The 22,670-nt window shown below is 36.3% G+C and overlaps 1 protein-coding gene across 1 annotated transcript; it reads left to right on the top strand.

Annotated features, from left to right (window-relative positions):
• The first annotated feature begins 5,918 nt into the window (after positions 1 to 5,918).
• Positions 5,919 to 21,270, top strand: LOC108717226 (cytochrome P450 2B19). Its single transcript, XM_018264083.2, has 9 exons — positions 5,919 to 6,405; positions 8,085 to 8,247; positions 8,332 to 8,481; positions 9,759 to 9,919; positions 13,372 to 13,548; positions 14,683 to 14,824; positions 15,630 to 15,814; positions 18,805 to 18,946; positions 21,074 to 21,270. The coding sequence occupies exons 1-9, from the start codon at positions 6,223 to 6,225 to the stop codon at positions 21,256 to 21,258; spliced, it is 1,488 nt and encodes a 495-aa protein (XP_018119572.1). The 5' UTR covers positions 5,919 to 6,222; the 3' UTR covers positions 21,259 to 21,270.
• The last annotated feature ends 1,400 nt before the right edge of the window (positions 21,271 to 22,670 follow it).

Raw genomic sequence — 22,670 nt, 5'->3', positions numbered from 1 at the left:
TTGCCCCTGTAGCTTCCTCCCTGGTCCGGACTACCCCCTCCGCTGAGTGCCGTCAGACCCCTGAAACTCATACACAGAAGTGCCTTGAAAACGCATGACTACAATATACTGTAAACATGGGAGTATGCTACAGAATGAGAGTCTAATTAAAACACAAAAATATCCTAAAACATATATTGGGGGGAATGTAATAAAAGTCGCAAAGCAATTTGCAGAAATAAGAATAAAAATTTCGCAATGTAATACTCTTCCTCAAACTGTCATTGCATTGCGATTAATTATGCATTGTCCACTTTTAAGAAGTGATTGAAGGTGTTATAATCTTTTGGAGCAGACATAACAACTTTTTATTACATTCACTGCGCAAACTATAAAATTCAAAAACTTTCTTCTACAGTCGGAAGAGGTCGCCAAGCAGTTTCCGGGTTCGCAAAAGCTATATTAAATTCGCACAAAGCAAAATTTGGCATAACTTTTCGCATGGCGAATATTTTTTCCGTTAATGACTTTTATTACATTCCCCCCCAATAGAAGAGCACTCATCAAAAATGGAAATACTCTACAAACACAAAAGAGCCCTTAAAAATGAGTATAGGTATGGGACCTGTTAACCAGAATGAGTTGTCCGGATAATGGATATTTCCATAATTTGGATCTTCATACCTTAAGTCTACTAGAAAATCATTTAAACATTAAATAAACCCAAAAGGCTTGTTCTGCTTCCAGTAATGGTTAATTATATCTTAGTTTGCAGCAAGTGCAAGGTACTGTTTTATTATTATAGAGAAGAAGGAAATCAATTTTAAAAAAATCAGAATTATTTGATTATAATGAAGTCTATGGGAGACAGTCTTTCCATAAGTCGGAGCTTTCTGGATAACGGGTTTCCGAATAGCTGATCCCATACCTGTATCTTAAAAAAAACATGAGTACCCTACATACAGTATATGGGAGTACCCTGCAAATACAAGTGTAATCTTAAACACAGGGACAGCCTTCAAACATAGAGATATTCTTCAAACTTGAGAGAAGCTTTTGAATGTAATCTCCAAACATGGAATCACTCTTGAGACACAGGAGTACTAATGCCTAATGTTTAACTATAAATAAAAGCAACTGGTGACTTTTGAGTCTTCTAGTCTGTGTGGTTTAGTGGGTAGACAAATGATTTGGTGGGGCTGGACATGACCCAACTTTCTATTGGTACAACTGATAATGTACAATATAACTCCTTCAATTAATACAAATTTTTAAAAACAATTTCCTTTTTCTGTGTAATAATAAAACAGTAGCTTGTATTTGATACCAACTAAGATATAATTAATCCTTATTGGAAGCAAAACCAGCCTATTGGGTTTATTTAATGTTTACATGATTTTCTAGTAGACTTAAGGTATGAAGATCCAAAATACGGAAAGATCCATTACATGGAAAACTCCAGGGAGCATTCTGGATATTTTAACAAACCAATGCAACCAGTTATGTAGAGAGAATTCCTTCATTTTTTTATACAGGTATGGGACTGGTTATCCGAAATGCTCAGGATCTGGGACTTTCTGAATAAGGGGTATTTCCATAAATTGGAATCTCCATACCTTAGGTCTACAAAAAATGATGTTATTATTATGTTATTAGTTATTTAGCTTTCTATTCAGCATCTCTCCAGTTTGTAATTTCAGCAATCTGGTTGCTAGGTTCCAAATTACCATAGCAACCATGCAATGATTTGACTAGGAGACAGGAATATGAATAGGAGAGACCTGAATAGAAAGATGAGTAATAAAAAGTAGCAATAATGATAAATGCGTAGCCTTACAGAGCATTTGTTTTTAGATGGGGCCAGTGACCCCCATTTAAAGTAGAATAAGGCTAGAAATGCTGTATTTTGTACACTAAACATAAACATGAACTTACTGCACCACAAGCCTAATCAAACAAATAATTTATGCTTTCAAAGTTGGCCACAGGGGGTCACCATCTTTTAACTTTGTTAAATATCTTTGCAAGACCAAGACTGTGCACATGCTCAGTGTGGTCTGGGCTGCTTAGGGATCGTCATAAATTATGAAAACAGCATTAGTCAAATAATATCTGCCAGAAGCCGATACAGCAAAACTGAATATACTGTACATTCTGCACTGGGTCCTGTGTTGTCATGTAATCTAATGTGGATTTTTTCTCCAACTCTGCAGAACCAGTGGCTGCAGCAAAATAACCCTCCAAATAGAATCCCAGTTTATCTGTTTAAATCTGGCTCCATGATCTTTGTCCCTGCAGCTGGAGTTGGAAAATCCAAAACAAATCTCTACACAGTCGCCGACTGCTCTACAGGGAAAAAAACAAAGCTGCTTAAGTTCTGCATGGCTGGGAAGTAAGTCGGGAGCTCCCCCTGCTGTTTATAAGTATGATTGTTTCCCTGCAGAGCAGTTAGGGACCGTCTGACAATTCCTATCCACAGCAGTAAATGAAGGGAGAATTTCACTGCATACAGTCAGGTTTTTTATAAAACGGGACACAATTTTTATTAAAGTATATTGGAGATAGGTTTCTTTTTCATTGAAGAAAGTAAAAATAGGATTTTATTTTTTTGCCAGAAAAAGAAAGCAAATCATTCAAAAACTACAAAAAATTGAAGGCCTACTGAAAATTTGATTAGTCATTCTATAACATTAGTGATGGGCGAATTTGCGCCGTTTCACTTCACGGGAAAATTTGCGAATTTCCCGCAAAATTCGCGAAACTGAGAAAAAAATTTCGGGCGATTTTTTGCGAATTTATTCGCTGGCAGCGAATCGCACAAATTCGCCGCGAATTCGCACCTGGCGAATAAATTCGCCCATCACTATATAACATAATAAAAGTTAACTCAAAGGTTAACCACCGCTTTAACTCACTTAAAGGTCTCTTGCCTTATCTGCAACTCTGCTCCGCATGGTACCCATGTGGAGCTTTCTAGCCCCTATTCCTACACACTGATTCCCTAATCTGGATAACAATGCAACTGGAAGCCTAGTCCCTTTAACTCTCCTCAGTGGAACCCAAATTGCTCATCTAAATAGACCTGATCTTGACTGTCACTCCTAGAGGGAACTATAATAGGAAATAATTCATCACTAACTAGATCATGTGCTTGTCTGGGTTTCCATTCTTGACTCCCATACGTTGATCAGCCCTAAGACCCCTGATCCAGTATGGCCTCCAAATATATGTCCTAACACACTGCCACCCTAAACTAGAGAGCTGTAAAGGGCATGATTTCACCCAGGTAGAGGAGCCTATATCCTTTTATAAACTAAGGCGCCCCTTAGTGGACAAACCTTAGAAGTTGTGATGGGCGAATGTTTTCGGCAGGTACGAATTCGCAGCGAATTCCCGCGATTCGCCACTGGCTAATAAGTTTGTGAATCCGCAAGCGAATTTGTGCCGGCATCAAAAAAATGGACGCTGGCATCAAAAATGGATGCCGGCATCAAAAACGAGACGTCGGCGCCGTTTCGCAAGTTTTTCGTTGAAGCGAAACGCCCCAAATTCGCCCATCATTACTTCAAGACTACAAAACAAAAAATGGAAACTAATTACCAGTCACCTACACTAGAATGTTTGCTTGGCTTGCCCAAACAGTTATGGAAGTTGTTATCTAGAACGTCCTGGACTTTTTAAAGTGCAAGGATCTGTTCTTTTGGGATTAAAACAGAACTGTGGCAGCACTGCAGCCACATAGGACGGCCAAGGGAGGCAGTTTTTGAAAACTTAATGTCACAATTTTTGAGGGTTATTTATAAATAATGCTGCAAAATGCCTGAATCCTAAAATCATCCATCTCAGACCTGTCGCAGTACTGTTTAAGTCAATGGGAAAGGCACCTATCTCAATTTAAAGTTTTGTGGTCTGTGCTAGATTTAGCCTGAAAATTTGGGTTTTCAGGCAAAAACTCAAAAAAATTGAGCAATTCAGGAAAAAAGCCTGAAAAATTTGTGCGGTTTGACTTTTCACTCAATTTTATTGAGTTTTTCCGTAATCTGATTAAATCGAGCTTTTTATTAATAAATAAGCTAAAATTGGGTATGGGAGTTTAGTCATGGTTTTTTTATTAAATGAAATATGATATATATTCAGATTTTAGTAAAAAAAAAAAAAACCTAAAATCTGAAAGGCTAAAAAAGGTCCAATAGTATCAGCTGTGTTTTTCATGGTTTTAACACATAATAAATCTCAAACTTTTAGAGTTTTAGAGTAATTTTAAAAAAACATGGATTTTGAGAGAAAAAATATGATTGAAAATACAGTGAAAAAATAGAAATCTGAATGTTAGCAAATCAGTCCCTAAGACTCACTGATCAACTCACTGGCTGACATACATTTTTTTAGAACTCGCATAAGTCACACATATGAAATAACTGTTTAATCCTACCATTATTTTACGAATATCAAATAGCAGTTAAAACTTCAACCGGGTTCTGTCTGTCTTTGGGGTTTTAAAGGAATTCTGTTATGATTTTTATGGTGTAGTTATTTCTAAATTACACTTATGCTGCAAATAATTCACTCTACTATATAAAATGTTATTCCTGAACTGTATTTTTTAGTTGTAATATTGGTTTATAGGCACCATTTCAGGTCATTTTGCCTGGTCATGTGCTTTCAGCACTTCAAGATGGAACTGCTTTCATGCAGGCTATTTTTTTTTCAGAACTCAAGTCACATGACTGGGGACACATGGCAAATTAACATGTCTATGCCATTTCAGAATTAAAAATTAAATATGAAAAAATCATTTGAAAAATGGGTTTCAGTGTAGAATTCTACTGGAGCGGCACTATTTACTGACATGTTTGGAAAAAAACATGTTTACCCGTGACAAAGACCCTTTAAAGAATATGTTTGACAGAAAATAAGAATTTAAGCCAAATAACACTCCAGCTGCCCATCAGTGAGGTTAATAGCAAAGCAGTGAGTTATGTGTAATTTGTATTCTCTTGTCTGCAGAGAAGCAAACACCAAGGTGTAGCCTATTTGGGCGCTTCTAGTTATAGACTAACCATTTAGAATTTAGGACATCGTGGCATCTCTGTCAACTAACTAAATGTTTCAAAACAATTCAGAACTGTCATCAGAAAATGCGGCTAAAAGAACAAGGGGCAGGGCTTCTAGACTTAAACTGTTCAAATAGCAACAGCTGAGAGTAAATCTTTTAGTGTTGCCTTTGATAGAACATAAAAAACACTTTCAAAGGTGAGGATATTTCATAGAAGACAGTTGGAGGAGAAACTCGCACACAGTGTTGGTGAAATCCAATGTAAGTGAAAATAAAATATATATTTTGTAGAATTTTTATTTTTTTCATTAGTATTACTGGAAATAACTCTATTGTAGTTAAGGTTTACTTTGACTTATGTAATACAGCTTTTAATTTTCCTACAGACAAAGCTGATCCTTCATTTAAGCTTTTTAAAGTTGTGTGAAGAAGTGATGGGTCCTGCCAACTATTTATTTGTGTGTATTTACAAAAATTTCTGTGAGCTCCACTTATTTTTGTCAGCACTGGTGCCTTAATTTGTGTGCATGCTCAACATAGAGTTTAGGGGGGTTATTTATTAAAGTCTGAGTGCCAAAAACTAGTGGGAAAAATAATGGGAATTTTTTCAAGATTTATTATACCCCGAGGATGGAAAAAGTCAGAATCTGACTGTATATAAAGTCAATGGGAGAAGTCCCTATACTATTTGGAAGTTTCTGGGGTCAGCTCTGGAATTAGCCCGAGAATTCAACTATTTTGAGCAAAAATGGAAAAAATTCGGGAAAAAGAACAATCGGGAAAAAAGTTGAGTTTTCGCACGATTTTATTGAGTTGTCCCCGATCCAATTAACTCGTGTTTTTTTTTTTAAATAAATAAGGTAAAATCATGGATTCTAGTTTGGTCGGACTTTTTTATTTAAAGAAAATCAGAGAAATTGATAAATATCCCCCTAGATATAACAATAGTATCTGAAATGAATGAAACAGCAACTGCCCAGGGCCACGTTGTCTGAGTAATGGTAAAATCATTACTTGATTTATCAAACAATAACTTGTAGTTCGACATACAGGTGCCATTTTCCGAATCAACCAGATGTTTATTGTTTGTCAAACCCATAATTAGTTAGTGCTGTATATATATGTAAATATTTTTTCGATTCTGGATATTATGTATCTCTTTCTTCTCTTTGCAGGCTCTTCTAGTCATGTTCAGCTTTGAACCAACAACTCTTGTAGTGACAACTGTCATTTGCCTATTTCTGATATACCTCCTCCTTTATAATGGGAAAGGAATCCCTCCAAACTTTCCTCCTGGACCGAAACCATTACCGTTTATTGGAAATCTACATATAATAAACCTAAAGAAGCCTCATAAGACATACATGGAGGTAACATGGACTAATAAACATCTTTTAAGAAGTTGAATCTTTGGATTCTACATTTTGCCCTTCTGTTCAGTCTGATTATAATGTATTACTTTTAACAATACAAGATAATCTAGATAATGAGTATTCCATTTTTGAAGCAAGAAGTAGTCAAATTGTAGTAATTGGCAGTAAAAACAATTCTCATATACCTTGTAGTAAATAAAAGATTGAGGACATTGCAGCCAATTTTCCTGGTTATCTTTTTAGGTATTAACAATAAAAATTCAAATAACAAGCGCACATTTTTCATCAGGTCTAGACACCCCCAGCAAACTGATTCTTCCTTTCAAACAAACCGGCAAATACTAACTGCCTATTGGATGCTGTGGATAGTGCATCTTTTAAATTCATAATCACATTTCTCCTTAATTGTCACATCTGGTATCCCAAAACCCAGAACAGACACCAAGGGGCACATTTACTTAGCCTGAGTGAAGGATTAGAAGGAAAAATACTTAGAGTTTCGAAGTATTTTTTTGGCTACTTCGACTACGACTTCGACTTCGAATCGAACGATTCAAACTAAAAAACGTTCGACTATTCGATAGTCAAAGTACTGTCTCTTTAAAAAAAACTTCGCCACCTAAAACCTACCGAGCACCAATGTTAGCCTATGGGGAAGGTCCCCTTAGGCTTTCCTAGCAATTTGTGATCGAAGGAAAATCGTTCGATTGATGAATTAAAATCCTTCTAATCATTCGATTTTTCCTTTGATCGTTCGATCGAACGAATTGCGGTAAATCCTTCGATATTCGAAGTCGAAGGATTTAACTTTGATGGTCGAATATCAAGGGTTAATTAACCCTTGATATTCGACCCAATGTAAATATGCCCCCAAGGTTCTGGTAATGGTTCACACTTCCACCTATAACAGTCGCCTTTAACTTAGGGAGGAACCCTCCGCTACTTGGTTATAGCCAGGACTTAAAGTGAAAGGACCAAGGAGAGAGTTCTGGGCTGACAAGGGAACCACAACGTGTGACAGGAGGGACAGGGTAAGAGCTAGGGTAACAGGCCGGGGTCAGAACCAATCATTACAGAGTCAGGATCCAGAAAAATATTCAGTAACAGGCAAAGAGTGGTTCAGGAAGCAATAAAGGGGTGGTAAAGGGCAGGCAAAGGACAAGGAATAGAGAAACTAGACTAGAAGCCCACCCAGGAACTGTCTACAATAGACCTATGTTGGGCAATGTAGAGTAGGATGTGGCGCCTTTAAATATTTGAATTTCACACCAAGCGTGATGTCATGCGCTCACCAAAAAGAAGAGACGTGCTTGTCAAACCCAAATTGGATGCTTGTCCCGAAGAAGACTGTGAACCCCAACTAGGAAGACAACGGCAGGTGTCAATGGCAAGGCCTAAGCTTTTAACAGGGTCACAGAACTATTTACAGTAGGCTGCTCCTAGGTCTATGGAGAGGTGTTTCATGGGTAGACAACCAGATATTTGACATAGTACATTGCTCAGTCTACAACAGCAACAGGAATACCATAAATATGTTTTTATGCAGTCAGTTCTGTGTAGCATCATGCAGATATTACTCAACTCTTTGATTATGACCAGCATTTAGCAAATTGCCTGCAAAATGTAAAAAGTATGATATGAAAATAAACAATTGCCTATAAATTCTCACTTTACAGCTCTATAAGAAGTATGGCTCAGTATTCATCGTTCATCTCGGTACAGAGAAGGTTGTTGTTCTTTGCGGGTATGACACGGTGAAAGACGCGCTGGTTAACCATGCCGAGGAGTTTTCGGAGAGAGCTGACACAACTATTTCTAGGAAAAGATTAAAGGGATATGGTAATCACATTTAAAATTCAGCTGTGTAAAGATTCTCAGGTTTTTTGATTCATTTAATTTTAACTGAACTTTGTTTCTGTGCAGGAATTATTTTTTCTCATGGGGAAAACTGGAAAGTGATGAGAAGATTTACCCTTGCAACATTAAGAGACTTCGGCATGGGGAAGAAAACGATAGAAGACAAAATTAATGAGGAATGTAATTTTCTATTGGAAGCATTCAAATCCTACAAAGGTTAAAGAATTGTCTTTAAGTTAGTGTTTGTGTTGTGTTTTGTTTTTTGTTACTGTACAATGCATAAATGATATATATATATATACTATACAATGCATAAATTATATATATACTATACAATGCATAAATTATATATATACTATACAATGCATAAATTATATATATACTATACAATGTATAAATTATATATATACCATACAATGCATAAATAATATATATACTATACAATGCATAAATTATATATATACTATACAATGTATAAATTATATATATATACTATACAATTCATAAATTATATATATACTATACAATGCATACATTATATATATACTATACAATTCATAAATTATATATAAGTCCTAGTGGTGTGCGGGTCGAGAAATTCTCCGACCCAAAAACCATCCAATCCCAACTGGCACCTGGCCCACTGTTCCCCCTCTATTTATAGACCAGCGCCCGCCCCGCTGTGATGTCACAAAAGGGGTGGGTGCATGTTTATAAATGTAGGGGCTGGAAGCCATTAGTGTTATATCGTGGGTGGAGAGAGCAGGAGAAGAGCTCAACCCAGACCTGCCCGCGACCCAAATATTTTGTGCAGGAGTTGGCCTGAACCCGTCCGACCCGCGGGTAAATCAGCAGGTCCCATGGGTTTCGGGCTGGCCCGCACATCACTAAAAGCAGGTCCCTTACCGGGTATCTAGTTTAAAACAGTACTTTTAAATGTAAATGTGTGAAACCCTGATAACAGTAATAAATTCCCTCCTAGCGGATAAGATAGATGGGATTAGATCTTATATTACCCTATAGAGAGGGAGTAAAATTTCAGAAAGTCACCAACGGGTAAAGACCTTCTGAAATCATGAGCTTGAGTGAGTGGTATATAGGGACCTAGGCACAAAGAAACAAATAGTATCAGGAATTTCATGCACCAGATTCTAGAAGCTGTAATATACCAAACATCTGGCTAATCTAAACAGTTTACTGTATATATATATATAGAAATGTACATCAACCTACATCACTTGTAACCAAACATGTGATTCATGTTCAAACTTCTGTGTGCTTCTCAATGTCTCTCTTGTTCATCTTCTTTTTCTTTTTTCCTTTTCCCCTTTTATACCATGCTTCATAAAGGTCCTTCAACCTAAGAACCTTGTTGAAGCCAGGATCCCAGTTTGCTATGTTTTGACCCAAAGTACACTGCATTCCTGTTTCCCTTTATTTGGAACATATACGTATTATGCAGTTCATTGCGCAGTCCATTATTATCATTTCAGGAGAGCCATTTGAGAACACCTTGATTATGAATGCTGCAGTAGCCAACATCATTGTGTCTATACTGCTTGGTCATCGCTTTAATTATCAAGATCCAACCCTTCTGAAGCTTATTCGTTTAGTAAATGAAAATGTCAAGCTTTTTGGGCGCCCTATAATTATGGTAAGGATTTCTTTTCCATTTATGACAATAGGCATATTTACAAACAAATAGAATTAATTAATTAAATTAATTAATTAATTAATTAATTAATTAAAGCACTGCGTATCTTGACAGCGCTATATACATAAACGATGATGATAATTAATTATCAATAATTAATATACACTATATTAGGTAATATACAGCAGAGGTAGTGATAAATCACACCTCCCAGTGATTTTACCTGTAGTTTTCCTTAAAAGCCATGTTGATTCATGGACTGCCTTGATTACTCTTTTAGGGGCACATTTACTAAAGGGCAAATTGTGGGTTTTTTTGGCAAAAATTAGACAAAAGGACAATTCCCAGCAAATTCACCAGTTTACTAAAAGATGAAAATTCACTAGCGGAAAAGCTCAGCACTAGAACAATTTTGCACTGTTTCGCCCCCACAAATTTTCGCCAGCAAAAAATTCTCTAGCGAAGTTTGTTGAGCAAAAATTCTCTAGCTAAAATGCGGTAATTTATCAAAGAATTTAAAAAAGAATCTACATTGTCCTTTCCATGCTACTTTATTTCATAGTGAAAATTATTTTGAGAATATTCTCTAGAGAATTGTCCCCACTATTATTGTATGGGGAAATATACTGTCAATTTTTTGCAGAAAATTTATGCCATGAGAAAATTCACCACATTTCTCTTGAAAAAGTGAATTATAGGTTTTTTAGGGGCACATTTACTAAGCACGAGTGAAGGATTCGAAGTAAAAAAAACTTCGAATTTCAAAGGTTTTTTTTGGGCACTTCGACCATCGAATAGGGTACTTCAACCTTCGACTTAGAATCGAACGATTCGAACTAAAAATAGTTCGACTATTCGAACATTCGATAGTCGAAGTACTGTCTCTTTAAAAAAAACTTTGACTACCTACTTCGGCACTTTAAACCTACCGAGCATCAATGTTAGCCTATGGGGACCTTGCCAAAAAGCTTTCTATGCTTTTTTTGATTGAAGGAAAATCTTTCGACCGAGGGATTAAAATCCTTCGAATCGTTTGATCGAAGTATTTGCGGTAAATCCTTCAACTTCGATATTCGATTTTATCGATGGTTAATTAACCTTCGATGGTTGACTATCGTTGGTTAATTAACCCTCGACATTCGACCCTTAGTAAATGTGCCCCCTAGTGTTGTGATTTTTAGTGTTGTGAAAATACACCTGGCAAAGTGTCCTAGGCCATGAGCCCACCCTGAAACAAATGTGGCATGAGCTTCAAATGTTCAAAAAAAGTGTAAATAAGATATTTTTAACAGTTGCTTGTAAAAATAATCCCAGTTTAAACATGACAAAATGCCAGCATTTTGACATATTTTGGAATACAGGATATGATGTTACTGACATAATAATGTTGAGGATTTAGGTTCATTGTATTAATTCGCCAGTCAGAATCTGGTGAAATAGATTTTGGTGAAAAGGGTAGAGAATTTAAATTTACGCACTTTGATAAATTAGCGGGTTTACGATCACTTGCCTGAGCGAAAAATGTCTTGAATCAAAAGTTCTCCAGTGACAAGGTCTTTTAGTACATAGACTTAGAGAAAATTTGTCAGAGAAACACAATTCGCTCTATAGTAAATGTGCCCTAATGTGTCCTATTTTTCCCATAATTCATATTCTTAGTATTTAAAAAATAAAGAACTGTCCAAATTTTCTTGACATACAGGGGCAGATTTACATAGGGTCGAATATCGATGGTTAATTAACCCTCGATATTCGACTGCCGAATGTAAATCCTTTAACTTTGAATATCAAAGTTGAAGGATTTACCGCAAATAGTTTGAGCGAACGATCGAACGAAAAATCGTTTGATCAAACGATTAAATCCTTCGAATCGTTCGATTAGAAGGATTTTAATCCATCGGTCAAAGTTTTTCTTAAAGAGACAGTACTTCGACTATCGAATGGTCGAATAGTCGAACGATTCTAATTCTAATTTGTTCGATTCGAATTCGAAGTCGTAGTCGAAGGTCGAAGTAGCCAATTCGATGATCGAAGTAGCCAAAAAAATCATTTGAAATTCGAAGTTTTTTTTATTCTATTCCTTCACTCGAGCTAAGTAAATGGACCCCACAGTATGAAAGAAACAAGGTTTGGGTTGACCAAAGTAGAAGGAGAATTGTGCAGAGACACATGGCCTTGAACATTAATAAACTGATTTAGTAATTAAAGGGAAACCCTGGCTTCCAAACCAAAATTTAACAAAGAGGCCCACATAACACAAAAACCCTTAATATACCCATCACAGTTACCTGTTTCTTCAAAAAATATGAATAAATGGCATTTTCTATGCTGAAATCCAGCTGTTTAACAGTTCTTTTCTTTCTGCATCATTTGAAATCCTGGCAGGGAAGGAGGGACTAAACAATTATGTTACAAATTGTAACAACTTCTCCACAGCTTACAGACAGCATGCAGGAACTACATAACCCACAATGCATTGCACTGGGATGTTCCTTTCCTTATTGGAATCACATGTGCAGGGAATTGTGGGGTTTGGAGGATGCAGGTTGAGGACAGATGGCTGTTGATACAAAGTAACAGTAGTCAGACAGCTCAGCAAAGTAGTCAGACAGATCAGCTGGGGGTTAGGCTTAGGGAACTGGCAGAAACCATTAAAAATCATGAAAAGTCTGCAAATTTTTTAATCAACGAATATTGCAAAGTTGCTTGAAATTATGTTTACTTTTCAAAAAATCTTAAGTTATGTTTGTGTGGAGTTCCCCTTTAAGGAGGAGGTTGTGAAACTCATCCAACACAATGTAAGACGCTTGTAAATCTTTTACTTAGTAGTTGCTTAAAGCTAGTTCTGCTGGTATGCAATTGTAATACAGGTATGGTACCTGTTATCCAGAATGCTTCAGACCTTGGGTGTTCCAGATAACAGATCTTTCCATAATTTGAATCTTCATACCTTAAGTCTACAAGAAAATCATGTAAACATTAAATAACCCCAATAGGCTGTTTTTGCCTCCAATAAGGATTAATTATATCTTAGTTGGGATCAAGTACAAGCGACTGTTTTATTATTACACAGAAAAAGGAAATCATTTTTAAAAATTTGGATTCCTTTATTATAATGGAGTCTATTGGAGACGGCCTTTCCATAATTCTGAACTTTCTGTGTGTCTGGATAATGGATCTCATATCTCTTTATATAATGCTACAACTTGGTGAGGACTAGATGATTGTTAGTGATTCTTTCATATATAAACCCACATGTGTGCCCTTTCTTTTCCACATCATAGTAGGAAATGCAATGTTCGTTATCAATATAAGTCATGTTATACATTAGCACACAATAATACAATGGATTTGTTTTGTGAAAGTTTCATACATTGCATGACATTTATACATTTAAGTAACTTTGCTTTCAGTGGAAAAAACTATAACAAGAATTATTTTTTTTCTGCAAGCTATACAATGCGTTTCCATCTGTGGTGGGCTGGTTACCTGGAAGTCACCAAACAGTTTTGGACAATTCACAGAAATTACAAAACTTCATTAAAGAAACTTTTACTGAACACAAGGCTCGACTAGACATAAATGATCAAAGGGATCTTATCGATGTTTTCCTTGTCAAGCAAAGAGAGGTTAGTGTAATAGTTCATGAGAAAGCAGATATACAAAGAAAAACTAAACATGTGGCTCAGTGAGACAACTTGTAAGTAAATTGCTCCAGTGATTCCAAATGGTTATAAAAGGGATAACCACAGCTGAGTTTAGGACTTTATTTTTCCCCCAAGAGCAGCATTTTTATCAAAAAACATCATTTAATAGTGGTGCTCCAGTAGAATTCTGCACTAAAATTCGTTACTGGCGAAAATACACCTGGCGAAATGTGGCGAAGCGCAACTACGAATCTTAGTGAATGTCCCACATTGTCAGTTCCCAGCTGCCCCCAGTCATGTGACGTGTGCTCTGATAAACTTTAGTCACTCTTTACTGCTGTACTGCAAGTTGAAGTGATATCACCCCTCCCTTTCCCCCCAGCAGCCTAACAACAGAACAATGGGAAGGTAACCAGATAGCAGCTCCCTAACACAAGATAACAGCTGCCTGGTAGATCTAAGAACAACACTCAATAGTAAAATCCAGGTCCCACTGAGACACATTCAGTTACATTGAGTAGGAGAAACAACAGCCTGCCAGAAAGCAGTTCCATCCTAAAGTGCTGGCTCTTTCTGAAAGCACATGACCAGGCAAAATGACCTGAGATGCACCTACACACCAATATATATATAAATTAATATAATATAAAAAATTAAAAAAATACACTTGCTGGTTCAGGAATGAAATTTTATATTGTAGAGTGAATTATTTGCAGTGTAAACAGTGTAATTTAGAAAAAAAAACTACACCATAAAAATAATGACAGAATCCCTTTTAGAATATGCATTAAAAAGCTAATAAAATGTGAATACTTTAAATTCTTATTTTACTCATCATTTTTAATGTATCTACAAGCTACAAAAATTCTTAAAACTCAAAATGAATGAATAGTTTACATTTTGCCTTGGTCAGTGCCCATTGATTTCTACATGACTTTGCAAGCTAATTTTTTTATACCATAATCCGAATTCATGATTTTGAGTCCAAAAAATTAAATAGAGGAAAACAAAATACAAACGTTGATAAATAGCCCTTCTGTATCTTAATGTAAGCAAATCTGTACTTTACACATTATGGTAGTTGAAAACCATTAATATCCATTCTGTATATTTCAGGAAAAGCCAAATCCTGGATTGTTTTTTCACAACGAGAATCTAATATCGCTTGTACACAATTTATTTTTTGCTGGAATAGAGACGACTTCCACCACTCTTCGATGGGGCCTCCTGTTAATGATGAAATATCCAGAAATTCAAAGTAAAGCAGCATTTAGAGGGTTATTTATCCAAAGTTGAATGTTTGAGTTTTTTCAAATGAACTTGTATGATCTCACAACTTGAACAGCATCTTATTTAAGAAAACATTTGAATGGAAAAAAACCCAGTTCTGAGAGTTCGAGTTACAAAACCAGAAACCTCAAAGTAATTGAGTTTTCCACTGGAAAAAACTTGAATTGCTCAAATTATTCAAGTTTTCGGCCAATACCCTCCAAAAAAAAAATTCAAACATCATGGAGGCTGTTAACATCTTCAAATGGTTCAAGGGACCTCTGCCACGGACTCCTACATGACATTGACAGGTTTTAAATGGTTTATTTTCAGATTCAAGCTATTTCCAAGGTCGGGCTATAATAAATCTTGAAAAATTTGGAAATTTTATGGAAAACACAACTCGAACCTTAATAAATAACCACCTTAATATCAAATAATTACATATTTAAATATATGCAATATACATGTATAAATATGATGGGGGGTGTAGTAAGCAGTAAGAACATAATATAAAAAGAACAAATACTTTAGATAGAGAACTGTTTTTTTGAGAGTTTTCTCCTTTATCCATGAGGAAATGAACAAGACTCGGCATTAAGTCAAATCAAATAGCAAGTGCTCAGTAATCTTTTTAAATCATTCCTGGGTGAGTGGAGTATAAATCCTAATTCAGTAACTTTCTTAAAGCTACAGCAAGCTTTAATCTTTCAAACCAAACTCTTCTTTTATGATCATCTCATAACTTCCCTGCTGGAATGTATGAAAAATAATTCAGTTTTTGTTCACGACAGAAAAGGTACAAAACGAAATCGGCAAAGTGATTGGATCAGCTCAGCCTCAAACAGAGCACAGAAAACAAATGCCCTATACTGATGCCGTTATCCACGAGATTCAGAGATTTGCAGACATTGTGCCTACTAACCTTCCCCATGCAACAACTAAGGATGTCACTTTCAGGGGATATTTTTTTCCAAAGGTGAGATTTATTTTGAAATGTATTTTGAAATGTGAGTCACTTCCCATACCTTTTCTACAGACACAGACATCTATATATATATATATATATATATATATATATATACACACACAACACCACGGAAAGCCGGCACTCTCGAATAAAGAGTTCATATGCCTGGGTGCAGTATCAAAAATATTATCCACAGAGATCCAAGAAGATCCGCACTCTCAGGTCTTATTCATATAAATAAAAATATTTTTTATTGCAAGGCTTACAGCCTAAAGTTTCGGCCTCCTCCGAAGCCTTTCTCAAAGTGCATTGGTCACATACAGAGAAGCATTATATACATAAACTGGTGGGAAACTGCAATGACGATGTCGTGGGATGATTAACATAACGAGTTAATTACTATTCATGTGTGAAATCCCCTATATTAAATCATTAATATATTATTGATATAGTGTCATGATCACTTCTGTAATTCCTTTGGCCCTACAGCTCATCAGTAAAGTTAAATACAGGTTAAAAGCAAAACACAATGTAACCCATATATATATCGTAAGTTGAAAAATCTTTGAGGATGTAACCATTATCCATGGACACATTTCTCTCATAACAAACTCAATAGAAAGCCCAATGTACTAGCTTTGCCTTGTCTTAAGTCAGTGTATAAAAAGTGTTACTTTAATCCCAGGGGCTTGTCCTCCTCACCCCCTTGGACAATTCTGTCATCTCATAGTGATGGTATCATTACTGTCTCTACTATCTACTACTCCCCTAGGGACCTCCCATATCCAAACCCCACCTGTGTCACTATCACTATCAGTCTCAAGGCATTCCTATACATATATAGGGGATGTATATAAACCTTGTTCCATGTTCCCTTAGATTTAACCCACAAAAGTAATAACCGATATGTTACTTCCCAGTGATATGATAGAGCATAAATTCCCATACATAAATCCCACTAATGATGATATTATAAATTTAAGAAAAAAAATTTAAATACAAATTCCCATAAATAAATCCCATTACTGCGTGAGTGAATCTGAAATATATATACACTTATAAGGAATACATTTAAATAAATAAAATAATAAATTTACTTGAACTGTATACCCCAGTTTATGTATATAATGCTTCTCTGTATGTGACCAGTGCACTTTGTGAAAGGCCTCAGAGGAGGCCGAAACGTTAGGCTGTAAGCTTTGCAATAAAAACATTTTTATTTATATGAATAAGACTTGTGAGTGTGGATCTTCTTGGATTTAAATATAAAATGATATGATATTTTTTCAAATTAAAAATAAATGTATGTCAAATTGGAAAATCAATACAATATTGCAGTATTGCAAATTTATTATTATTAAATGATTTGGAAATTGTTGAAAAGTCGTACAAATTATGGTGCAATTCAAGACTGGCTCATCATTTTATGAGTAAGCAGCTTCCAGGATGGCAAAGTCACATATTTAAGGGCAGATTTATCAAAGGTCGAATTTGGAAAAATGAAAAAATTTGATTGAATAGGAGCAACCCGAAAATTCCATTCGTATTCGAATCAAATTCGAACGAAACTCGAATCTAACTTTCTGCTGAAAAAAACTCGATTGTCAGGAAGGCTATCAACATCTTCAAATGGGTCAACATACCTCTGCCATTGACTTGTAAAGGTTTTAAATGGCGAATATTCGAATTAGAGCAGTTTCCATGGTCGAGTTGTGATAAATCTCACATTCAATTTCACATTCGATTTGGTGCTTTTAAATTAGAATTTGTGAGTTTTGACACAAACAAAAATCGTAAATTCGAATTTACTGCTCGAAACTTAATAAATCTGCTCCTAAGTTTTAAAAGTGACAAGGCCAAAAAAAGCTCAAACCTTTCAAAACCCTCTACATGACGATTTTAAACTCAGCTCCAATAAAATAATCATTATGAAAGTCAAGCGGCTAGATCAAACTGGGGACAGGGTGCAGAAGGAGACCAGAGCAGAATAGCAAGAGGAGTAGATAACAGGAGAGGACTGGAGCAGATAGCACTGGAGCGGATAGCAGGAGGACTGGAAAAGGCAGGGCAAGATGCAGAGCAAGACGAGGGAAGATATAGACAGGGTACAGGTCAGAACAGGAAGCAGGAATCGGAAAGGCAAGGTCAGGTCAAGGTCAAGGCAGAGTAAGGTTAAGGAAAGTTAGAAGTGAGGAGCAGAGAAGATTCAGAAAAGCAAGGCAAGCTGGGCAGGGCAAGGTCACAGCAAGATTAAAGCAATGAAAGATCAAGGTTTAAAGCAGGACTGGAGCAGAACTGGAAGGGGAAGATAAGGCAGATCAAGACAGGACAAGGGTTAGAGCTAGGCAGGACAAGACAAGGAAGGGTTCAGACAAGACAAGTCAGAATAGGAAGGAGGCTAAAATAAGAACCCGTAGCTAGGGACAATGCCACACTGCTGGGATGGGAACCAAATGCTCAGGCTAGGAATGTTTGGAGGGCTGACCTTAAATAGGGCAGAGTCAGTCTTGATTGGCTCAGACTACTGCTGGGCTGGGGTTGCAGAGGCCAGTTAACATATAGTGAGCACCCCTACAGGTTGCTTACCTGGCCAAATGGTTAAGGTATCAAGCCACAAACCCAAAGGTCCCTGGCTCGAATCCCTGCCGAACCTGACAATTGCTTCTTTCAGTTTAGTATTGTTCATCAATGTCAGTTTAATCCTAAATTCCCCTGCTCATTTTGGCATCTGATACATGTTATTCTTTTCCCTGCTACTAACAACTCTCAACTTCAGCTTACTAAATAGGCATATATTTATCTATCTATCTATCATCTATCTATCTATCTATCTATCTATCTATCTATCTATATACATACACAGTTGGATGAAGAGTGTTTGGATGAATAAGCATAAAAATGTTGCTGATAGATGCAAAAGTGTATTTTTGTGTAATCTGTTCCCCTGTAAAGCACGTTCTTTTTCTCAGGCACGCTTTATTATCATTAACACATTTTAGGGAACCCGTGTGATCCCATTGCTGACTTCAGTTTTACGAGATACGGCTTACTTTATAAAACCAGATGAATTTTACCCTCAACACTTCCTTGACTCCGAAGGAAACTTTGTAAAGAATGAGGCGTTCCTACCCTTCTCAGCAGGTACTGCGTCTACTATACCAATGAGATTTTTAGTCTATGTATAAAAATAATCCAATTGGTTGCAACATATTGTAGTTTCCTGCATACTAGAGTTTATCAAAATGTGAGTTTGGATTTAATAAATAAAAACTCGCCCATGTGTTATTCATTCCTATGGCATTTTTGGAAGTGTATTTATAAAATAGTGAATTCTTACTTTCAACCATTGATAAGGACAACCAAGAAAGGAAGTTCCGGCTAAATATTGGGAAGGGGTTTGTTACAGTGAGAGCTGTGAAGATGTGGAATTGTCTCCCTGAATCAGTGGTACAGGCTGATACATTAGATAGGTATAAGAAGGGGTTGGATGGTGTTTAGCAAGTGAGGGAATACAGGGATATGGGAGATAGCTCATAGTACAAGTTGATCCAGGGACTGGTCCCATTGCCAACTTGGAGTCAGGAAGGAATTTTTTCCCCCTCTGAGGCAATTTGGAAAGGCTTCCAATGGGGTTTTTCGAATTCCTCTGGATCAACTGGCAGTTAGGCATCTTAAATTAGAGTTAAAAGGTTGAACTTGATGGACGTGGGCCTTTTTTCAACCTAACTTACTATGTTACTATGTAAATCTGCCCCAAAGATGTGTGGCTTATTTATTTCAAACACATATATTATGTATAAATCATATTTTACTTTAAGCAGAGAAGAAACCGTCCATTTTATGTATAGCAAAAGCAGTGATTTTCAGCTTTTGTCACCAAAAACTCACACTTATCCACCAGGAAATTGCTGTGTTGATTGCAGGTTACTGCAAGGAGTAGTAACCCATGTAAAATAAGTCCAGAAGTGACCATAGCTATTGATCACTTACATCTCACTAGATTTGCAATCTATCTTTGCTAAACTTTGAAAAACACTGATGTTACTTGTATTTATTAATTTATTTGTGATCCTCCAATACATATTGTTTCCCCATGGTACAGCATTATTTCCTCAAATGCCTATATAATTGTTCCCTTTGATATTCAGCTTCTGAAAACTTGGCCAACACAATTTGCACTTGTTAGTAAATGCATTCCTACTGCATGTAAGATTTGCCCAAGAGGTGCAAAACATATTTCATGTGTGAGTGTAATGAGTCAAGGCTGCCCTGTACTTTACACTAAGGGGCAGGTTTATTGGATCGAATAGGAATTTCGAATTGAAAATTTGTAATTGTTTTTTTGGTCAAAACTCAAATTCAAATTGGGAATAATGCAAGCTCGATTTGAATTCGAAATTCGAGATTTATCAAAACTTTACCCTGGGAATAATTTGAATTTGACTATTCGCCACCTAAAACCTGTCAAGTTCATTTATAAGTCAATAGGAGAGGTCTACTGACCCATTTGAAGATGTTAATAGCCTTCCTGACATTCAAGTTTTTTTCGGAGAAAAACCTCAATTCGAGTTCAGTCGAATTCAAATCAAATTCGGTTCGAGTTTTTGAGTTGGTAAAATGCTTTACCAGTTTTAGACATTGAAATTTTTTCTTAAATAACCTCCCAATGGAACTTTCGAGTATATTCGAATTTATTACAGTAAAAAAAAAATTCACATGAAATCGAAATTTGTCCTTTGATAACTGGGCCTTTTAGTCAGTGACAGTATTATAGGTAAGTAAAATTGTATAAAGTTGTACTCCCATGCATCAGTTGAAATGACTAGTAGTGATGGGTGAATTTGCGCTGTTTCGCTTTGCAGGAAAATTTGCGAATTTCGTGCGAAATTTGCAAAACGGAAAAAAATTTGCAAAACGGCGCCGTCGTCTCATTTTTGACGCCGGCGAATTTTTTGGGTGAATTTTCGCAGGCGTTTCGCAAATTTATTCGCTGGCGGCGAATCGCGCAAATTCGCGCCTGCCGAATAAATTCGCCCATCACTAAAGACTAGGCAAAACAGACTTATTGGAATTAGGTACAAGAACATTTAGGTGTAATAATGATATTTTTGCGATAGCATTTCAACCCATAATAAAAAATGAGTCCCCAGTCAATGATTTTTGAAATAGTGGATGAAACTGTTTTGTAAGGATGACCCTCTATGGAATGGTAATTCATTGGTACAAAAATCATCCCTGATTTGTTTCCATTGTGCTTTGCATTTTTAGGTAAAAGAATTTGTGTTGGAGAGAATTTGGCTAAGACTGAACTCTTTTTGTTCTTCACAAAACTTCTGCAGAACTTCACATTCCAATCACCTCTAGGACAGGACCTTAAACTAAACTCTGCAGATGGCTTTACTTCAAATCCTATGGTTCATAAAATCTGTGCATTGTTTCGCACCCAGGACTAAAATTGAAATAAATAAAAAATACCATGTTAATTTTGTATCATACTGTGATTCAACTGATACAGTTTCAGTTTCTCAATTATCAATTCTGTTAGCTTTTAGTATGTAATAGAATGGCCAATTCTAAGCAACTTTTCAATGGGTCTTTATTATTTATTTTTATAGTTTGGGGGTTCTTTGCCTTTTTCTTCTTCTGACTCTTTCCAGCTTCCGATGGGGGTCACTGACCCCATTGAAAAACAAATGCTCTGTAAGGCTATGCATTTATAGTTATTGCTAATTTTTATCTTTCTATTCAGGCCTCTCTACACTGCATAATTCACTCTACAATATAAAATTTCATTCCTGAACCAGCAAGTTTTTTTTTTAGTTATAATATTGGTGTGTAGGTGCATCTCAGGTCAATTTGCCTAGTCATGTGCTTTCAAAAAGAGCCAGCACTTTAGGATTGAAATGCTTTCTGGCAGGCTGTTGTTTCTCCTACTCAATGTAACTGAATGTGTCTCAGTGGGACCTGGATTTTACTATTGAGTGCAGATCTACCAGGCAGCTGTTATCTTGTGTTAGGGAGCTGCTACCTGGTCACCGTCCCATTGTTCTGTTGTTAGGCTGCTGGGGAGGAAAGGGAGGGGGTGATATCACTCCAACTTGCAGTACAGCAATAAAGAGTGACTGAAGTTTATCAGAGCACAAGTCACATGACTGGGGGCAGCTGGGAAACTAACAATATGTCTAGCCCCATGTCAGATTTCAAAATTAAATATAAAATAATCAGTTGCTCTTTTGATAAATTGATTTCAGTGCAGAATTCTGCTGGAGTAAAATTATTAACTGATGCAGTTTTTTAAAAAAAAAAATTCCCATGACAGTATACCTTTAAATACAACATACGTCAAGTTCATAACTTTTTGATCAGGAAAATAACTTTTGGTTACCCTCTAAAGGACTGCCCAAGATTTATATGAATATCTTCTATTGGCTCATCCAAACCAATCAAATGTTATTAGTTAAACACCACACCCAGACATAGCAACAATATTAAAAGGAGTTGCTATTCAAAATACTCCATGAAGTAAGGCAAGATGCCAAGGACTGAAGGGTTTTTATAGTCTTGTTTTCCATGGCCAAATCTAGCATTTGCACTTTCAGATCTGGGTCTTAAAAACAAGACCTTAGCACATTCAGTTTGCAAAGATGAAGGAGATGATTAGATTGTTTACACGGTGGACTAGTGGGATCCATTGAAAGGGAAATGATTAAAGGGATACTGTCATGGGAAAAAAAAATTTTTTCAAAATGCATCAGTTAATAGTGCTACACCAGCAGAATTCTGCACTGAAATCCATTTCTCAAAAGAGCAAACAGATTTTTTTATATTCAATTTTGAAATCTGACATGGGGCTAGACATTTTGTC

Source organism: Xenopus laevis, chromosome 5L (assembly GCF_017654675.1).
Source record: "Xenopus laevis strain J_2021 chromosome 5L, Xenopus_laevis_v10.1, whole genome shotgun sequence".
In the NCBI taxonomy this organism is placed as follows: Eukaryota; Metazoa; Chordata; class Amphibia; order Anura; family Pipidae; genus Xenopus; species Xenopus laevis.
Note: the sequence above shows the minus strand (reverse complement) of the source record. Positions and strands in the feature narration are given on the sequence as shown.